Source organism: Rhipicephalus sanguineus, chromosome 6, assembly GCF_013339695.2.
Source record: "Rhipicephalus sanguineus isolate Rsan-2018 chromosome 6, BIME_Rsan_1.4, whole genome shotgun sequence".
NCBI classification, from domain to species: domain Eukaryota; kingdom Metazoa; phylum Arthropoda; class Arachnida; order Ixodida; family Ixodidae; genus Rhipicephalus; species Rhipicephalus sanguineus.
This window is the reverse complement of record NC_051181.1, coordinates 101,231,542-101,247,565: the sequence shown is the minus strand read 5'-3', so window position 1 is coordinate 101,247,565 and position 16,024 is coordinate 101,231,542. Positions and strand designations below refer to the sequence as shown.

Sequence of the window (16,024 nt, the reverse complement as noted above, 5' to 3'; positions counted from 1 at the left end):
GGTAGCTGTAGTAGTTAACGGTGAAAGCGTAATCAGAGAACGAGGTGTGATAGCCAGAAGAGCGTCGCATATTGGACGCAGAACTTGGTCGCCATCCCGCGGCGTGTTAAAATGTGATTGAACACCACGGCCGGACTAGAGAGAAACGCAAAGCGCGTCGTGCCGCCCCGGTAGCCCGGCCGCGATTTTTCTCGGGGCGAGCGCGTGAGCATGGAACGCGCTGTTACAGCCAGGTGAGGCAGGCGTGCGTCGCAGAGCTATTTTTGGTTTGTATTAGCGTGATGCTGCGCGAGGCCGACGCTTTTACGACGCTTGGGCAAAGGTCGCCACCTCGCGGTGTGTTAAGGCATTGAAAAAATTCAAATTTTATTGAAAACGCGCCGAATAGGACGGACGCGTAAACGCGTTGCAGGTGCTAGTCGCGAAGGCCGCAGCAATGACGAATTACTTTACCTTAGCGCTCCCAGAGGTCAACAGCACCCAGCCGACCGGGAGAGTGGTAGATATAAAAGGATCGTTCGTAGGTCCTCCAGAGTCTATGACCGTGGCGCAGTGGATAGCGTGCCCGGCATCCGTTGTTGCGGACCGAGCGGTCGTGGGTTCGATGCCCGTTGACAGTACCTTTTTTTCTTTGCCATCTGATTGTGTATATTTTTTCGACGTCATTTCCGTGACGGAAATACGTCACAGAAGTCTTGGTGGACCCCGGCATAAAACACTTTCGTGTTAAAATAACTTTAAAATAAAAACGACGTTTCGGCTCCCGTATGGGTTTGTTCAGCATCAGTGAATAAGGCCTGCGTACGGGAGGCGAACCGTCTCTTATTTTAAAGTTCTTTTTGTGCCTAGTCGGCGTCAGTCTTTTTCTTTTGACGATCCCTACAAATACCATCCCCTATATACTTTCCTTGGCTTGATTGTCTGTTAGTTCTCAGTAGCGTTGTGTCTACTTCATATGCTCATATACGTATGTATTCGGGACACACGCATCCTTTGTCCTATGTGCTTTTAATTAGAACCCGCCGGGGTGCTAACTGGTTATGGTACTTGACTGCTGACCGGAAGGCCGCTGGGGCCGCGTTTCGATGGAGGCAAAATGCTAAAGGGCCGTCTGCTTAGATTTAGCTGCGCACTAAAGAACCGCAGGAGGTGGAATTTTCCGGCGCTTCCACAGGAGGTCAAACTACGGCGGCTGTCATAATCATGTCGTGGTATTAGGGCGTAAAATCCCAAGAGTTCTTTCATTTTGATGAGGAAAGCTGGAACGGGTATGGTGATGCACACAGGCATGCAAGTGGCCGAAAATATTTGAAGCTTGCAATGTCTTCAGTGTGAACACATGCGCTTTGAAAAAAATTCAGCACATCACATACCGTAGGAGTCGATGTTATGCGAAGCATGCGGCGGGAAGGTGACCGTGGCGTAATTTTTTTTACTGAACGAAGCGTTACGAAATGATGCTAAAGTTTTGTATAAATTTTATACGCACACATATATGCTGAAGAGCCGCATATGTGTTATAAACCAGTTGTTTACAGTTGGGTAACGCTGCCAACGGCAACGTGGGTATCACCAACACCAGAAGCGGTAAGCTGATATGCAGTGCTTATACTTGTCCGTTATCGTGGAGAAAGCACGCACGTTTCACGAACCCGTGTGCATGTGTGGAAGGGGTTCTTGACAGTTCTTGAACAAGGTCACCATCACCGTGATCAGTGAGCACTAGACGCTGCTCATGACTTGTTATCGGATCCGGTCGCGATCGCGGTGGCGAGGGGTCCATGTGTAGTGAAGTATGAGTTATAGTACAGCTGTTAGAAATCGTGGATGCCTCGGTCATTTAGCCGACAAACTGTCTGTCTATAAAGCCGGTGACATGTCGGAATCTGGTCACCTATCGCGTTGGTGATGTTTAGCCGTTGAGGCTGGTAGGCTTCGATAGGGCTACGTAGACCAACATCAGTGGATGGCGCTTGTCGTATTCGTAGGCTACCTGGGCCTATGTGACCTACGTAGTGTAGTCTACAAAAGCGGTGTCCATCATTCTGTCATCATCCTCGGTCAGCTTGAGGCCATCGCCCAGCCTCGTAAGAAATGAAGAGGACACTGCGTCGTTCTGGCGGACTAAGTGCACTTTACGCTGCGATGATGTGAATATCATACGTAGCTTTCGTTAATGTATTCCTCCGGGGTCGAGCAATGCTTCACCATAGCTTGCTGATTCACAGACATACAAATGTAATGTATATATATATATATATAGTAGTGGGAAAAGAATCACGCGGACCCCGATAGAATAAGGAATGAAGAAAGAAACTACGACTTTCGGTGGTTTGGCACTGTATATTTTCACTAACGTTTCGTCTGGTGGACCAGACTTTGTCACGTTAAGTGAAAATATACAGTGCCAAACCAACGAAAGTCGTAGTTTCCTTCTTCATTCCTATATATTATACAAGATATATCTATATATATATATATATATATATATATATATATATATATAATATATATATATATTATATATATATATATATATATATATATACGGCCGACAGAGTGAGAGAAGCCAGCCCCCCCAATCGCGAACGAGTTGGTACGCCACGGCTACTACAGTATAGGAAGGGGCGGGAATGGGAAATGACGGTGAGGAGGAGTGATGTCATGGTCAGTAGGAAGGCTAGGAGAGAGAGGGTAAAGCATCAAGCATGGCATAGACTTGTATGGTATAGTTTTGCAAATAGATGGGAAAGTGAGGATGAGGAGGACTGATGTAAGGTTGAGGTCTAGAAAAAGGAGGAGCTGAGAGGGTAGACCATAGCATAGCCATGTAGAGTATCAAGGGGCAGGAAAGGAAAGTGAGGGTGAGGAGAAGAGAAAGGAGGGGAGATGGCAGAGCATAGCATAGTATAGTATGGCAAAAGGTGGGAAAGGGAAGTGAGGTTAAGGAGGAGTGATGTGAGGGCGAGGAGAATGGGATATGGCGAAGCATAGCATAGCCATGTATAGTATAATATAAGAAGGGGGAGAAAAAGTGAGGGCGAGGAGGGGAAAAATGAAGAGGTCAGAAGCTAAGGCATAGCATAGCCTACTAAAGTATAGGATAGCAAGAGGATGGGAAAGAGAACAGTGGGTGAGGAGGAGTGATGGTAGGGCTCAGGGGGATGGAAAGAAGGGAAGAGCATGAAGCATAGCATAGCCTTGTTTAGTTTAGTATAGCCAGGGGAGGCAAAGGGAAGTCAGGGCGAGGAGAAGTGATGGAATGGCGGGTAGGAGGGGAAAGAGGGGGAGAGGGTAAATCATATTATAGTCATGTATAGCAAGTCTAGCAAGGGGTAGGTAATGAAAGTGAGGGTGAAGAGGAGGGAAAGGAGGAGGGCAAGGCCGCTACTCCACCGTTTCTTTAGTCTTCGCACCCCTAGCCGCGCCAATGTTACGCGCCCGATTCGGGCGCGTAATCCAAAGATCGCCGGTTCGGTCCCTGCCAGCGGCAAGTTGTTTTTGTAGGGTTAGCTGCACTGGCCTAGCCGAGCCAGTTTCGCGTGCCTCCTCAAAGAGCCGTGCTGTGCATGCGCGAGTATCAGTGATGTCACAGAGCTGGCGCAGTGGAGCCGGCACTTCCCGCGCACTCCGCCGCCGCCGCAGCGACTCGCAGCCGCCAGTCTGTGCTTTCCAGAGGAGTGACGTCGTAGCCCTGGCAGACGTACTGGCGCCGGCGCGCGCGCGGCTATTCGCCTTCGCTGTGCAGTCGCCGTCTGACACTGCGCTGGAGCTGCTTGATAGCACCTTTTACTGGCGTTTGCCAGTATGGTATAGCCATGGAGAAGGAGAGCGCAAATGCTGCTCAACGGTGCAAAAGAGCGGAGAAGCTTAACTCATTGGATCCCGAAGTTGTTGCCTGGTAAAATAAAGATACATGTGCCACGTGATACGTATACCGGTGTGTGTCATTCGAGCAGCAGTAAGCATGATAATCAAGCTAATCCTACCGAATGAGGAAAGCTAAGAATAATCAGCTGAACCTTTGCTAACGTTACGTTATCCTGGCATAGCCGAGCTAAGCCACTGCAACATTTTTCGTCTACTTTAATTTCTTCACATCTCTATCACAATTGTTACAATACACTTAAAACAATACAATCAACGTCCCCTATACTTTTCTTGGCTTCATTACCTGCTGGTTTTCATTAAGGTTGACTACTTTCGTGGAAGTCTACAGGCATCGAATTTTCCCACTCGGCACGGACATTTCAAATAACAGCTTGCGAACATCGTGGAACAGTATTCGCCAACCGGATCCAATGTGCAACATAATGACTGAAGTGTTTAGGGAACGTGTGTCTAACGTCGGCCATCCGGAGTTCTTCAACGTGCGCCTATCTACCTATATGGATGACCTTGCATTTCGCCTCTTTCAAAATGTGGCAACCATGGCGGGAATGCAACATGCTCCCTCGTGCATAGCAGCGCAGAACCTTAGCTCCTAAGCAACCACCACGAGTAAAAGAAATATGTCGCGTTAGCACAACATCTGAGGAATCTACCTACCTGGGAACCCATTCAGGGGCAGTTTGTGCAGGTGAAAACGTTGTCAGTGCAGCGTTTGAAGAACTGTGTCTAACCTGTCTGTCGTTCCACGTACTCCTTCCTATATTCCGTGGTGTATGAAGTTCGTTCCTTCCAGCATCGGCGGAAATGCCAGAGCGCACGGATCTGCGGCTCGTCAGCGCCGTCTGGTGGATCGCCATCGTGGTGCTGATGAACGCGTTCGCTGGCCAGATGCGCGCCTGCCTTATGGTCAAGTCCGAGCTGAAGCGCATCAATACCCTGGCTGACATCGCTGAGAAGCCTCATCTCAAGGTCTACCTTCTTAAGAACACTGTGGCCTCACGTTATCTCGAGGTGAGGCATAAGTGGATTCACTGCTTCCATTTCTCCAAGAGTGGATATCCTATTATAATTAACACAGACCGTCTGAGGCTTCTGCCGCTGTGTTGTTGCTTCCAGAAGAAAAGATGCCCCACATTTGTGTGCTTGGGGCAGCTCAAAAGGCTCATGTAATCGCACCCCCTATTTGTGCTCCAGGTCACCAAAACTTAACGTACTTATGATGCGAAGTACGCCACTTTTAAGAAATTCAGCGAAGTTTCCGCTACTCTTACCGATTACACTTATCCATACTGACCAAGCGTCTTTACGGAAAGTTGTAATATGGACTATCTTCCACTGTTCGAAATGTCAGATTGTGCATCTGATAAACTGATCTAGGGCCAATTCGTTGTACATATGTGAGCACCTTCTCGAATACAATCTAGAACAATCTCGAATGGTATCCAGAAGACCGCTTGACTTCGTTGAGTGAAAATTGTTCTAGAGAAGAAAATAAAAGGCGTATGCAAATGACCGCACGTAAACAGAAATCCAGATAAATTAATGCTTACATGCTCGATCTAATCGCATGAAGCAAAAAAACGCCAGGCCTGCGCTCAAACCGCAGCACAGTCACAGCGAAAGCTGGAAGAGCGGCGTTTCTAGAGCCCGTTAAGCTCTTTGGGGCTACAATAAAAGTACACTAGAAAGGTACCCACTACGCCATAAATCACAATTTTTTTGAAGTTGAGAAGCACCTACTAAGCCATTATTCGTCATTCTGCGGAGAAACAAGGCACCAGATACACGTCTGTAAGGCATTATGTGCACTTTGTTGACGCGACGACTGATGACGATGAAGAATTATGGCTCAGCCCTTTGTAATTGGTTGGAATCTTCAAACGGCCCACCAGTTATGTAATTTGCATTGGGTGACGCCCGGTCGCTATTTCCCTCTCCCGTCATGCTGTATAACATACGTTGACGTGGGAGAGAGACGGGGGGGGACGAAGAACTTTACTGAGACCCCGAGGAAATGGATCATGCGCTTATGGGCTTTCTTGGATACCAATACAAGTGCACTTGCGAGGAACCCACTACGCTATAAATCTGTGTAATTTTACTGAGACCCCGAGGAAGTGGATCATGTGCTTACGGGCTTCCTTGGCAACCAATACAAGTGCACTTGCGAGGAACCCACTACGCTATAAATCATTGTAATTTTTGAGAAGTAGGGCAGCAGGCACTGTGCCATTTTTCGTCTTTACGGAGAGCGTTGGTACCTGCTAAAGGCATGTAAGGCATTATGCGCACTTTGTTGATGCTGTGCCTGATGACGATGAAGAATTATGGCATAGTTATTTGCAATGGGTTGGAAGCATTCAACAACCTACTCGTTGCGCAAATCGCATTGTGTGACGCCTGGTTACAGAATTCGCGTTGTGCGACGCTTGGTGCTTATTTTACACTTCTAGCACGCTATGTTGCATATGCTAAAGTGGTTCCTTCCCGACATGAAACCTGTATAGGACCTGTATAGGACGACGATGAAGAATTACGGCATAGTCCTTTGTAATGGGTTGGAACCATTCAACAACCTACTCGTTGCGCAAATCGCATTGTGTGACGCCTGGTTACAGAATTCGCGTTGTGCGACGCTTGGTGCTTATTTTACACTTCTAGCACGCTATGTTGCATATGCTAAAGTGGTTCCTTCCCGACATGAAACCTGTATAGGACCTCTATAGGATGACGATGAAGAATTATGGCATAGTCCTTTGTAATGGGTTGGAACCATTCAACAACCTACTCGTTGCGCAAATCGCATTGTGTGACGCCTGGTTACAGAATTCGCGTTGTGCGACGCTTGGTGCTTATTTTACTCTTCTAGCACGCTATGTTGCATACGCTAAAGTGGTTCCTTCCCGACATGAAACCTGTATAGGACCTTTTTGCAAAGCAGCTTCAAGCACCGGCATGGCTCAGAGGTTGAATACTGGGCTCCCACGCAGAGGGCCCAGGTTCGAACCTCGTTCCATCCGGGAATTTTTTTCTTATTTCGTTTTTCTTATTTCGAGCGATACTGGTTACGGACACCGGCGGCGGCGGCGGCGGCAGCGGCGGCGGCGGCGGCGGCGGCGGACAACTACGGCGCCAAAAACGGCCGGTGAAATGATCTCATAACAGCTGTCGCTGTAAAAAAAGGGGGGGGGGGCGTCAGCGTCAGATAGTGCTGACATGTCATATCCTCTTAAGCTCACAGCACACTGTCCAATTTTCGCGCAGCTGTGGACTCTGCAGAGTGACGCCTTGCAAAGCAATGGTGGCGAGTTAGACGTAATTTGCATGATTAGCTTATCAGATGCAGCACTTTTTACGTATGCCAGTTAAGGCGCTGTGCGATCAAGAGGCTCTTGTACCGCAGAACACTTTTGAACCGTTAGCATGTTCGAACCTTACCTTACCTTGCAAACAATGCGCCTGCGCAGCGATATTTGCTGATACGCGAGTATACTTGTAGAAGATCGTGGTAACATGTGAAAATTGAAGTGACTTTATTTACCGTCCAATTTCGTGATAAATGTGCGGGACACTGTCGTGTAATATGCCGGAGATAGGGCATATCTAAAGCGCGCCATTGCGTGGGTTTATCACATCTCAAATATGGGGCTTCAGCTGCAAATGTGTCATGATGCGGTTTACTTTATATATGTGTGTGATTCCATTAAAGTGCTACTTGGGGTTTGCCAGCACTGTACAACTCTTTATTCTTCACGTGTACATTGTTCTGCGCTGTTCGCCACAGGACAAACAAAGAAAAAAAAAACGTCTGGTATCCATAGCTCGTTCGTAAGAACAGCTTCAGTGATGTCGCTTAGCGTCGCCCTCGGTTTAGCTTTCGTCTTCGAGTTCCATAGAGTTCGCTAAGCCAACGTCTAAGTGCGTTTCTTCAATTGCCCCCATCGATGGTGCGACATTATATAATTCAGCTGGTTTAAGACATCCGGAGGTATCGTGGAATCTGGCTATCGCTGTCACCCCCATGTGAAGACTTCTCACTTGGTTCCCTTGCTTTAAACCCACGTGACGCAGTCGTCTCAAGGAGCCGCAGAGCGAAAAGTGTGGAGCATGATACGCCGCGACCGGACCGACCTCTTCGGCCTGCTGAGATTCCCTGAAGAGATGGTACATGAGATTGTGCAGGAGAAGGCAGTGGTCATTCATGCCGGAACAATTTCACAAAACGAGGCAAGTATACCTGGCCCATGTAGCCAAATCTTCATTACTTCATCAAACCTTCATTCCATTTATAACTCTTTTTGTAACTGTAGTCCGTTATAACATAATAATTACAGCACCGACTGCACATATGGTCCCCCACAACGTAAAACTACCTTGACGGAGAGACAGTTACGTTCGCTTGTTTTCATGACGTCAAGCATTTTGGCGTTCACAATGATGGCTTAGTGGGCTAGTTAGTAAATTATCTTTAAAGGATTTACAGCGCGCACAGACGGGGCAGAGTGAAATAAACAGTATACAGCACTGGACTAGAAATTATACTTTATTGGAAGGAGCGACACATATATATGCTCAACAAGCCAAGAGAGTCTTCCAAAGTTATACGCGCAAAACGAAACACACACACCCACCCTACCGCCCGCCCCCACCACCCCCCCAACACACGCACACACACACACACACACACACACACACACACACACCACACACACACACACACACACACACACACACACACACACACACACACACACACACACACACACACACACACACACACCACACACCACACACACACACACACACACACACACACACACACACACCACACACACACACACACACACACACACCACACCACACACACACACACACACACACACACACCACACACACACACACACACACACACACACACACACACACACACACACACACACACACACACACACACTGTCCTTTACATAGCGGCGCTTAGACACAATTTCCTTTTAAGTGCGGAGCACTAGCGTATGCTGTCATCCCATGTCGCTTGGCGTCACACAGGCAAAAAACCATGTACAGCATAGCCACGTGGAGAGTGGATATACATGTCTATTTGAGAAGGAGTGACGTGAGCTTGAGGAGGAGGGAAAGGAGTAGGTGAAGGTAAAGTGTCACTGATCCCGTTAATGGGGATGGCAATCGCCGGGCGGATTCCAAGCGTGGACGTATCGGCCCCCCGAAACGCACCACGGAAGCGCGGACAATTTAGAGTTGGTCCTTTTAGTGCGCCAGCGAACGCCGGTTGTGGTCCAAAGACCGAGTCGGAGCCGAGAGTCGATAACACCAACGAAATATATTCTCAGTTACGGCAGTACAAACATCATAAACACAGGCACACTCGGCTGGTACCAGTTACAACTTCACAATATAACTCAGATGGTGCTAACACAACGGGAGCTAAACGAACAGACCACATGCTACAAATGCAATCTCATGCATTACAACTATTCAAGAACATTTAAAATCCTGAATATTCAACGGCGTATTGAGTCCACAATTATTGGACGGTACTTGAATGCGTCTCTTCTAGGAAACACTCACTCCAACTCCAGCGCTGTCTGTCGTTGCTCCTTCCTTCGTCGTAACTTGTCATGGCTCACATAGCGTCATCATCCGATTCTTCCAGATCGACTGTCAACTGAGCGCCCAACTTCATAAACACGTCTTCTTTGGCTGACGGAGCCGCACTCAGCATAACTTCACCATCTCCAGACCGACTGCCTCTTGGTCTTCGAGGCACGCTTTTATCCCTTCTCCCCCGGGTTCCAGAAGCGTCTGGGAGGGTTCTTCGGCAGTGCAGCACGGCCAAGGCTAGGGAAAGTTCGAGAATTTTTCTCGCCCGTTCTACTGACGGCGGCGTCGCTCGGCGTTTCAGCATGCTTTCCATCTAGATGATTCCAGGCTTTATATACATAGGTGATTCTGTTCAGAACTAAGAAGTGGGGTTTGGTGTGCACGATAACTGTCTCTCGAAGAGGACACCGGGCGTTTGATCTGAGACTGCTAGTGGGCGAGGAGGATGTGGCGCGTCGGCGCATTTTGATACTTGTTTTTTCGTTGTTCGCGCTTCTTGGGCGAGTGGCGGGCGCCGTGCTATGCCTCTGCCGTTTGAAAGTGTCCGCGCGCGCGACGCTTTATTGACGCGCTCCTTTGTGATGTGGTGAATTCAGCAATGAAAGCAAGGTGTCGAAGTTCTCTAGGAGTGTGCGTGGCACTGCAGGAACGTAAAGCCGAAAGCAAGTGGCTTGTGATCGGTAAGAATGGCAAATTGTCGCCCTTCAAGGAAGTACCTGAAATGTTTCACCGCAAGGTAAGCCGCGAGGAGCTCCCGTTCCGACAGTACTGTATCGGCGCTCATTGTCGCGTAACTCGCGGGAAAAGAAGGAAATTGGAGCCCATGTACCACTGATCCATTGATAAAGAGCGGTTCCAACTGCTTCTGAAGAAGCGTCCGCCATGAGGCTAGTGGGAGCAGTTGGTGAAGGGTGGTGCAGGAGGGTGGCCTGGGCGAGTTTGGTCTTAACGGCGGCAAAAGCTTGATCCACGACCCTGTCCCAGAGAAGTGCGGCTGACTCGGCTTGCGAAGACGAGAGTAGTGCTTCCAGAGGCTGCAGCAGTGTAGAGCATGCAGGGGTGAAGCGGCTATAGAAATTGACGAGTCCGAGAAAACGTCGCAGACTACGTATGGACGTGGGAGGCGGGTACTCGAAAATAGCTTGAACCTTGTCAGGTAGAGGAGTGATGCCATCTTTAGTGATCTGATGTCCGAGAAATGCTATCTCCGAGTCTCCAAACTGACACTTTTCTACATTGACGACAAGGTCGTAATCACGCCGTCGAGAGAAAAGCTCACGTATATGTGCCTTGTGCGTTTCAGCGTCCTTGCTGGCAAGGAGAAGATCGTCTATATAGGCGAAACAAAACGGCAAGCCTCTTGTGACTTCGTCTATAAAACTGAGCTGTGTTTCTCAAACCGAAACGCATTCGTAAATACTCATAGAGCCCAAATGGGGTAATTATTGCAGTTTTTGGAATGTCAGAAGGCTCAACGGGGATATGGTGATAAGTTTTCACGAGATCAATCTTCGAGCATACTCTCGTGCCGGTTAAAAAGGCACTACAGTCCTGAATATTGGGTAACGGGTATCGATCGAGAACGGTGACTGCATTTAGAGCCCGATAATCACCACAGAGCCGCCAGTCATTGTTCTTCTTGGGAACCATGTGCAGCGCCGACGACCACGAGCTTGATGACGGACGAACGCTCTGCAGCTGTAACATATGCTCAAACTCGTTGCGAGCAATTCGAAGTTTATCAGGGCCAAGTCGGCGAGGGCGGCAGTGAACCGGTGGGCCTGTGGTTACGATGCAGTGGGTCAGTGTGCTTGGGGGTCTTATCCATTGGAGACTGCGTTGTTGTAACCTCCGGAAACTCGTTGAGCAGAGCTGTATATGGTGACGTGGGCGGTTTCACGAAAGTGGGGTTTAGGGCGGTAGCGCGTGACAGAAAAGCGTTGACCGATAAGCCGGTATAGCTATCCACCAGGCGACAGCGGTTCATATCCACGAGCAGATGAAAATGCCTTAAGAAATCGGCGCCTAAGATTGCGTAGCGTACGTCTGCTATCTAAAATAACCAATGCAGTTTCCTCTTGAGACCGAGATCAAAGGTCAGAGACTTCTCTCCGTAAGTTGCGATGACCGAAGAATTGATCGCTTGTAAAGAAGTTGACTTCTCGCGGAGATGCCGGTCAGATTTGGACGCTTCAGCTGACTTCTGCTCCAGTGTCCACCAGTAAGCGAAGACCTGTGGTTCCGTCGGTGATGTGGAAGAGGTGACTTGATGCTTGGCCTTGATCACCCGCCGCTCTTATTGACGATCGGCCGGAGCGTTTCCCATGCGCGATGAGCAGGGTGACACACATCTTGGAGCCACGGCACGAAAACGCCGAGGATAGTAACATGTGTTCTGCGACGAAAAGCGGTGCTCGGGCTGGTGGAGGGGCCGTTGCGGAGCAGGCGACGTGAGAGATGATCGGTGTGGACGAGGCTGGTCATTTAAGTTGCGAATGCTCAGCAATCGCAGACGCAACTTGGTGACTTCAGCTGCGAGATCTTTTACCGTTTCTCGAAGGGAATCTGCTTCGGAAATTGGAGAGGTGTGGGCAGCGTTTATGACTGCCGGAGCGACGTCCATCATGCCATCGGTCATTTCTGCCAGCTCCGACAGAGTCTTATCTGAGCTGGGACAAGAGCCATTCGCACGGTAGGTGGAAGACGCTGTAGAAACAATTCACGTAGTATGGATGCTTCCGAGCCGTCCGGCTGGTTCCCAAGCAGGTGTTGCAGGTGACGTAGAAACCGTGGGGGATGGCGGTCCCCGAGCTCTTCGTTGCACAGAAGTTGCTGAATGCGCCGATGCTTAGGCGGAACAAGTCGCTTTGGACTGTCGTATATGAAGTGTCACCAGGCGGGCCCACGAGGATGTCGCGTATTTCGGGCATTGCCTGTGGCGGCAACGCTTCAACGAGGAGCTCATGCTTGCGAACTTCTGACGGGATGCGATGAATGCGGAACTTGAATGGATGAATGAATGAACCATAAGGAGGGCTCGGCAAGCCACAGGTGTGGTAGCGTTATGGTAGTAGTACCTCCAACAACACCCGAAGCGGGTACATGTCCGGTAGCAGTGGCAGCGGTACCAGGGCTGAGGCCGTCAAGATGCTCACGCTGCTCCATGGAAGGTCGCGTTCGTAGTCCGGGTCACCAATAAATATAGCACTCTGAAACGCGGTTCCGAAAAACACAGCGCGGTTTATTAATGCTTGTTTGTTTGTTTGTTTTGCCTTCTGTTCTATGGCACGTACCCACTCTGGGGGATGGGCCAAGAATATGTAGTTGAAGCTTAAAATCTTATTCGAAGAATGTAAAATGGTTAAAAAAAAATTAAGAGTAGAAATGGTAATAATAAATAAGACATCAAATTAATACTTCAAAAATTATGCTATTGCGCTCGTATTTCAGACAGCCGTATTAACCTGATCAGAGCAATTTGGTGAGATTAGATATATTGAACCGCATTTTATTAAAGAGCGTTTTTGAAGGAAGATTAAAATGGTACACGTTTAGTGGTTTGCATGAAATTACACACGGCATTGAAGGCATCCCTATGGCAGTATCCCAACCCTGAGGCTCCGAAGCTTAGTATAATTTCTTCAGTTAAGTTTAAGCCTATTTTTAACAGCGGAGTAATGAGCAGTCGTGATCTAATAATTGAATATCTTCGGCATGACAAAAAGAAATGTGCAATATTTTCTAGTTCTCCGCAGAATTGACATAGGGGCGATATCGTCAGACCAGCTCTGTGCAAGTATAGATTTAATGGGGGGACACGGCATCGAAATCTGGTGATCGTAACTTCAGATTGTCTAGATTGGCTCCAGTGAGACTTCCATGGGAAGTTGAGATGTTTGTATTCCGTCCACATTGTTATTGTTTCCATCCTATCGGTGTGAATTGCCAATTTTCTGTATCTGATTGCGGTGAAATATTCTACCACTGGAAGAACCTGGATTATTGGGAGATCTAGCGATGCGCGCGCTAAAGCATCAGCCATTTCATTTAATTTTAAGCCACAGTGACCTGGGACCCATACTAGTTTTAGGTGCTTCAGCTGAGACGGAACTAAAGATCGAAATGTCTTGAGGGCACGAGAGGTATGTGGAGCTGTAAGTGCTGTGCATACTGAGAGCGAATCAGTTATTATTATCGCCCTGATCTCGTCTGTCGGGAGTTTTCGCAGTGCCATGATGACGGCCATGAGTTCAGCTTCGAAAACCGGAGTAAAATCGGGTAACCTCACAGCGAATGACCAGCCCAGCGACTGGGAGACAATTCCTACGCCTGCCCGTTCTTCGTTCACGGAAGCATCAGTGGCTATTACGTTTCGTGTTTGTGCATGTATCAGAAAATCCTCTAACATGTTCTCTAAGAACTTTTGGGATTGAAATTTAGATTTTGGAGGAAAAATCTCTTCGTAATCTATCATAAGACCCTGATTTGAGCTATTGGTTACAATTATCTCTCTGATGTTGACGTTTATAATTTCCAGTTTCTTTTGTACGAAGATTATCTGTGGTGTGTGATATCGTGGCCAATGAGCGAGAAAGAAGGAATCTGGGTCACTGATAAAAACATATTCCGCATCTCCGCTATCGTTCCGACTACTTCTTCTTTCTCCTCAGCAGACTACCCACTACCAGTTCATGTCCCAAGTGTGTCGTGCCAGAAGAAGAAAAGTATGCCACAGTGACACAAAGGATAACATAATTGCGCATAGTAAGTGTAGCAAAGGCGTGGAGAAGGGAAGTCAGGATGAAGAGGAAGAAAAGGAGGAGGGGTGAAGTCGACATTGCATCACAAGTGAAGGTTTCCTTTCCTGTCATGAACGCCGAGCAGGATGCATGTTTGGAAAGCCAGCGCGCGTTTGCCCGTGAACGGGAGCGTCGCTGAAGGGCAGGCGAATCACTGCTCCGCACTTCGTACAGCTTTCATGTTATGTGCAACTGAATACATGTTACAGAGTGTCAAGGACAGCGCTCGTATGCAACTGTCTTTATGACGATCAATTTTACAATAGATATCTTTCTTCATGACGCGCTGGCTTTAGGACAGAAATTTGACGGCCTAACAGAGATTTGAGAAGGTGGAATCAGTGATCGTCCCAAGTAAGAACACTAAACACTAAGAGCGCTAAAAGAACTAACCCTTCGTTTTCAGCAAAACCATTTTAGAGCTTATATTTGCACAGCAAGAACTTTAAGTGGGAGCAGTCACTACAGCTGACACCGGTGGAGCGCAGCTGTGTGGTTGGAGCCGATACTGGATTATTAGGTTGTCAACGAGTATAATTGATACTGCGTGTTCTTCAGGCTTCTAAAATTATGCATTTACTTTCGTACGCACAGGACATGCAGGTACTTATTTTTTTCCGGCGTTTTTTTTAGAGGGGACAGATTTGAAGTCTGCTTTTTTTGCACACTCATAATGGAGTGTTGGAATGAACTTTCAGAAGCGATCTTGAGGGCTGCTAACTGTTCAGTTGTTTGAAAAGCACGGGTTTTACAAAAACAGTTGAAGTTATTTCGTATTTGTTACATTTTTTTCATGATACGATAATATTATATTAGGATGTTATTTAGCTTGTTCTGATGGTGCTAAATGTATGTGCGATCCCCGCTTACCCATATGAACGCATACGCTGGCGCTTCTTCATGATACAAAAATGTATGGCTGCTGCGACTTCAGTTGACCATGAAAACATGCGAAGGTTGTAGTTCTGCCATAAGTGTAAATCTTGACGCATGGACAGGTCCCTGTCTATGTGCTCCTTGGCTCCTGTATAGGTGATACATACAAACTGAAAGCAAAAATAGCGCTATGCCATTACAAAAAGAAATAATGCATAGGTGATAAACACACTATACAGATTCATTACTTCATACAAATTAAAACAATACCGCGACATCGCAACGCAAACTCTCATGTATGGAAATTACAGTGTCACATAAGAAATTCTTGTATAAGTGAGTGTCACATACAACATATAGGATCGCATGGTCGCCTACACATCAGAGCACCTAACCTTCCTCGTGCCACCCCTCGTGCTGGGTGAACAAAAACATACAGCTGAAAGTGAACAGCTCAGCCAACTCTTTCAGACTTGTGTCTTTAGTCACAAAAGAGATTGTTGCTATAGGTCGACAGCTGGCAAAAACCAACAGCGACGTTTGGATCAGATGCGGTTCTTGCCGCGGAATTCTGCCACAGCCGGGCGCCCATCCTCCTCATTCTCTCCCTCCTCACCCTTCCCTTTCCCACCCCATTGCTACACATGGCTATGCTATAGGTGGCTATGTATACATGGTTTTGCCTGCGTGGTGCCATACATGGCTATGTTATGCTTTACCCCCTCCCTTCCTCTTTTCCGTCCTTCTCACCCTCTCATCACTCCTCCTCAGCCTCACTTATCTTTCTCGTCCATTGCTATACATGGCTATGCTGTACATGGTCTTGCCTGAGTGACGCC

The 16,024-nt window shown here is 47.9% G+C and overlaps 1 protein-coding gene across 1 annotated transcript in view; it reads left to right on the top strand.

Annotated features, from left to right (window-relative positions):
• Positions 1-9,831, top strand: part of LOC119396038 (glutamate receptor ionotropic, kainate 5) — an 87,200-nt gene extending 77,369 nt beyond the window's left edge. Inside the window, exons 5-7 of the mRNA XM_049416561.1 lie at positions 4,685-4,902; positions 7,963-8,118; positions 9,649-9,831. Of these exons, the coding sequence (XP_049272518.1) occupies positions 4,685-4,902; positions 7,963-8,118; positions 9,649-9,831 (557 nt within the window). The remainder of the gene's footprint in view (positions 1-4,684; positions 4,903-7,962; positions 8,119-9,648) is intronic.
• The last annotated feature ends 6,193 nt before the right edge of the window (positions 9,832-16,024 follow it).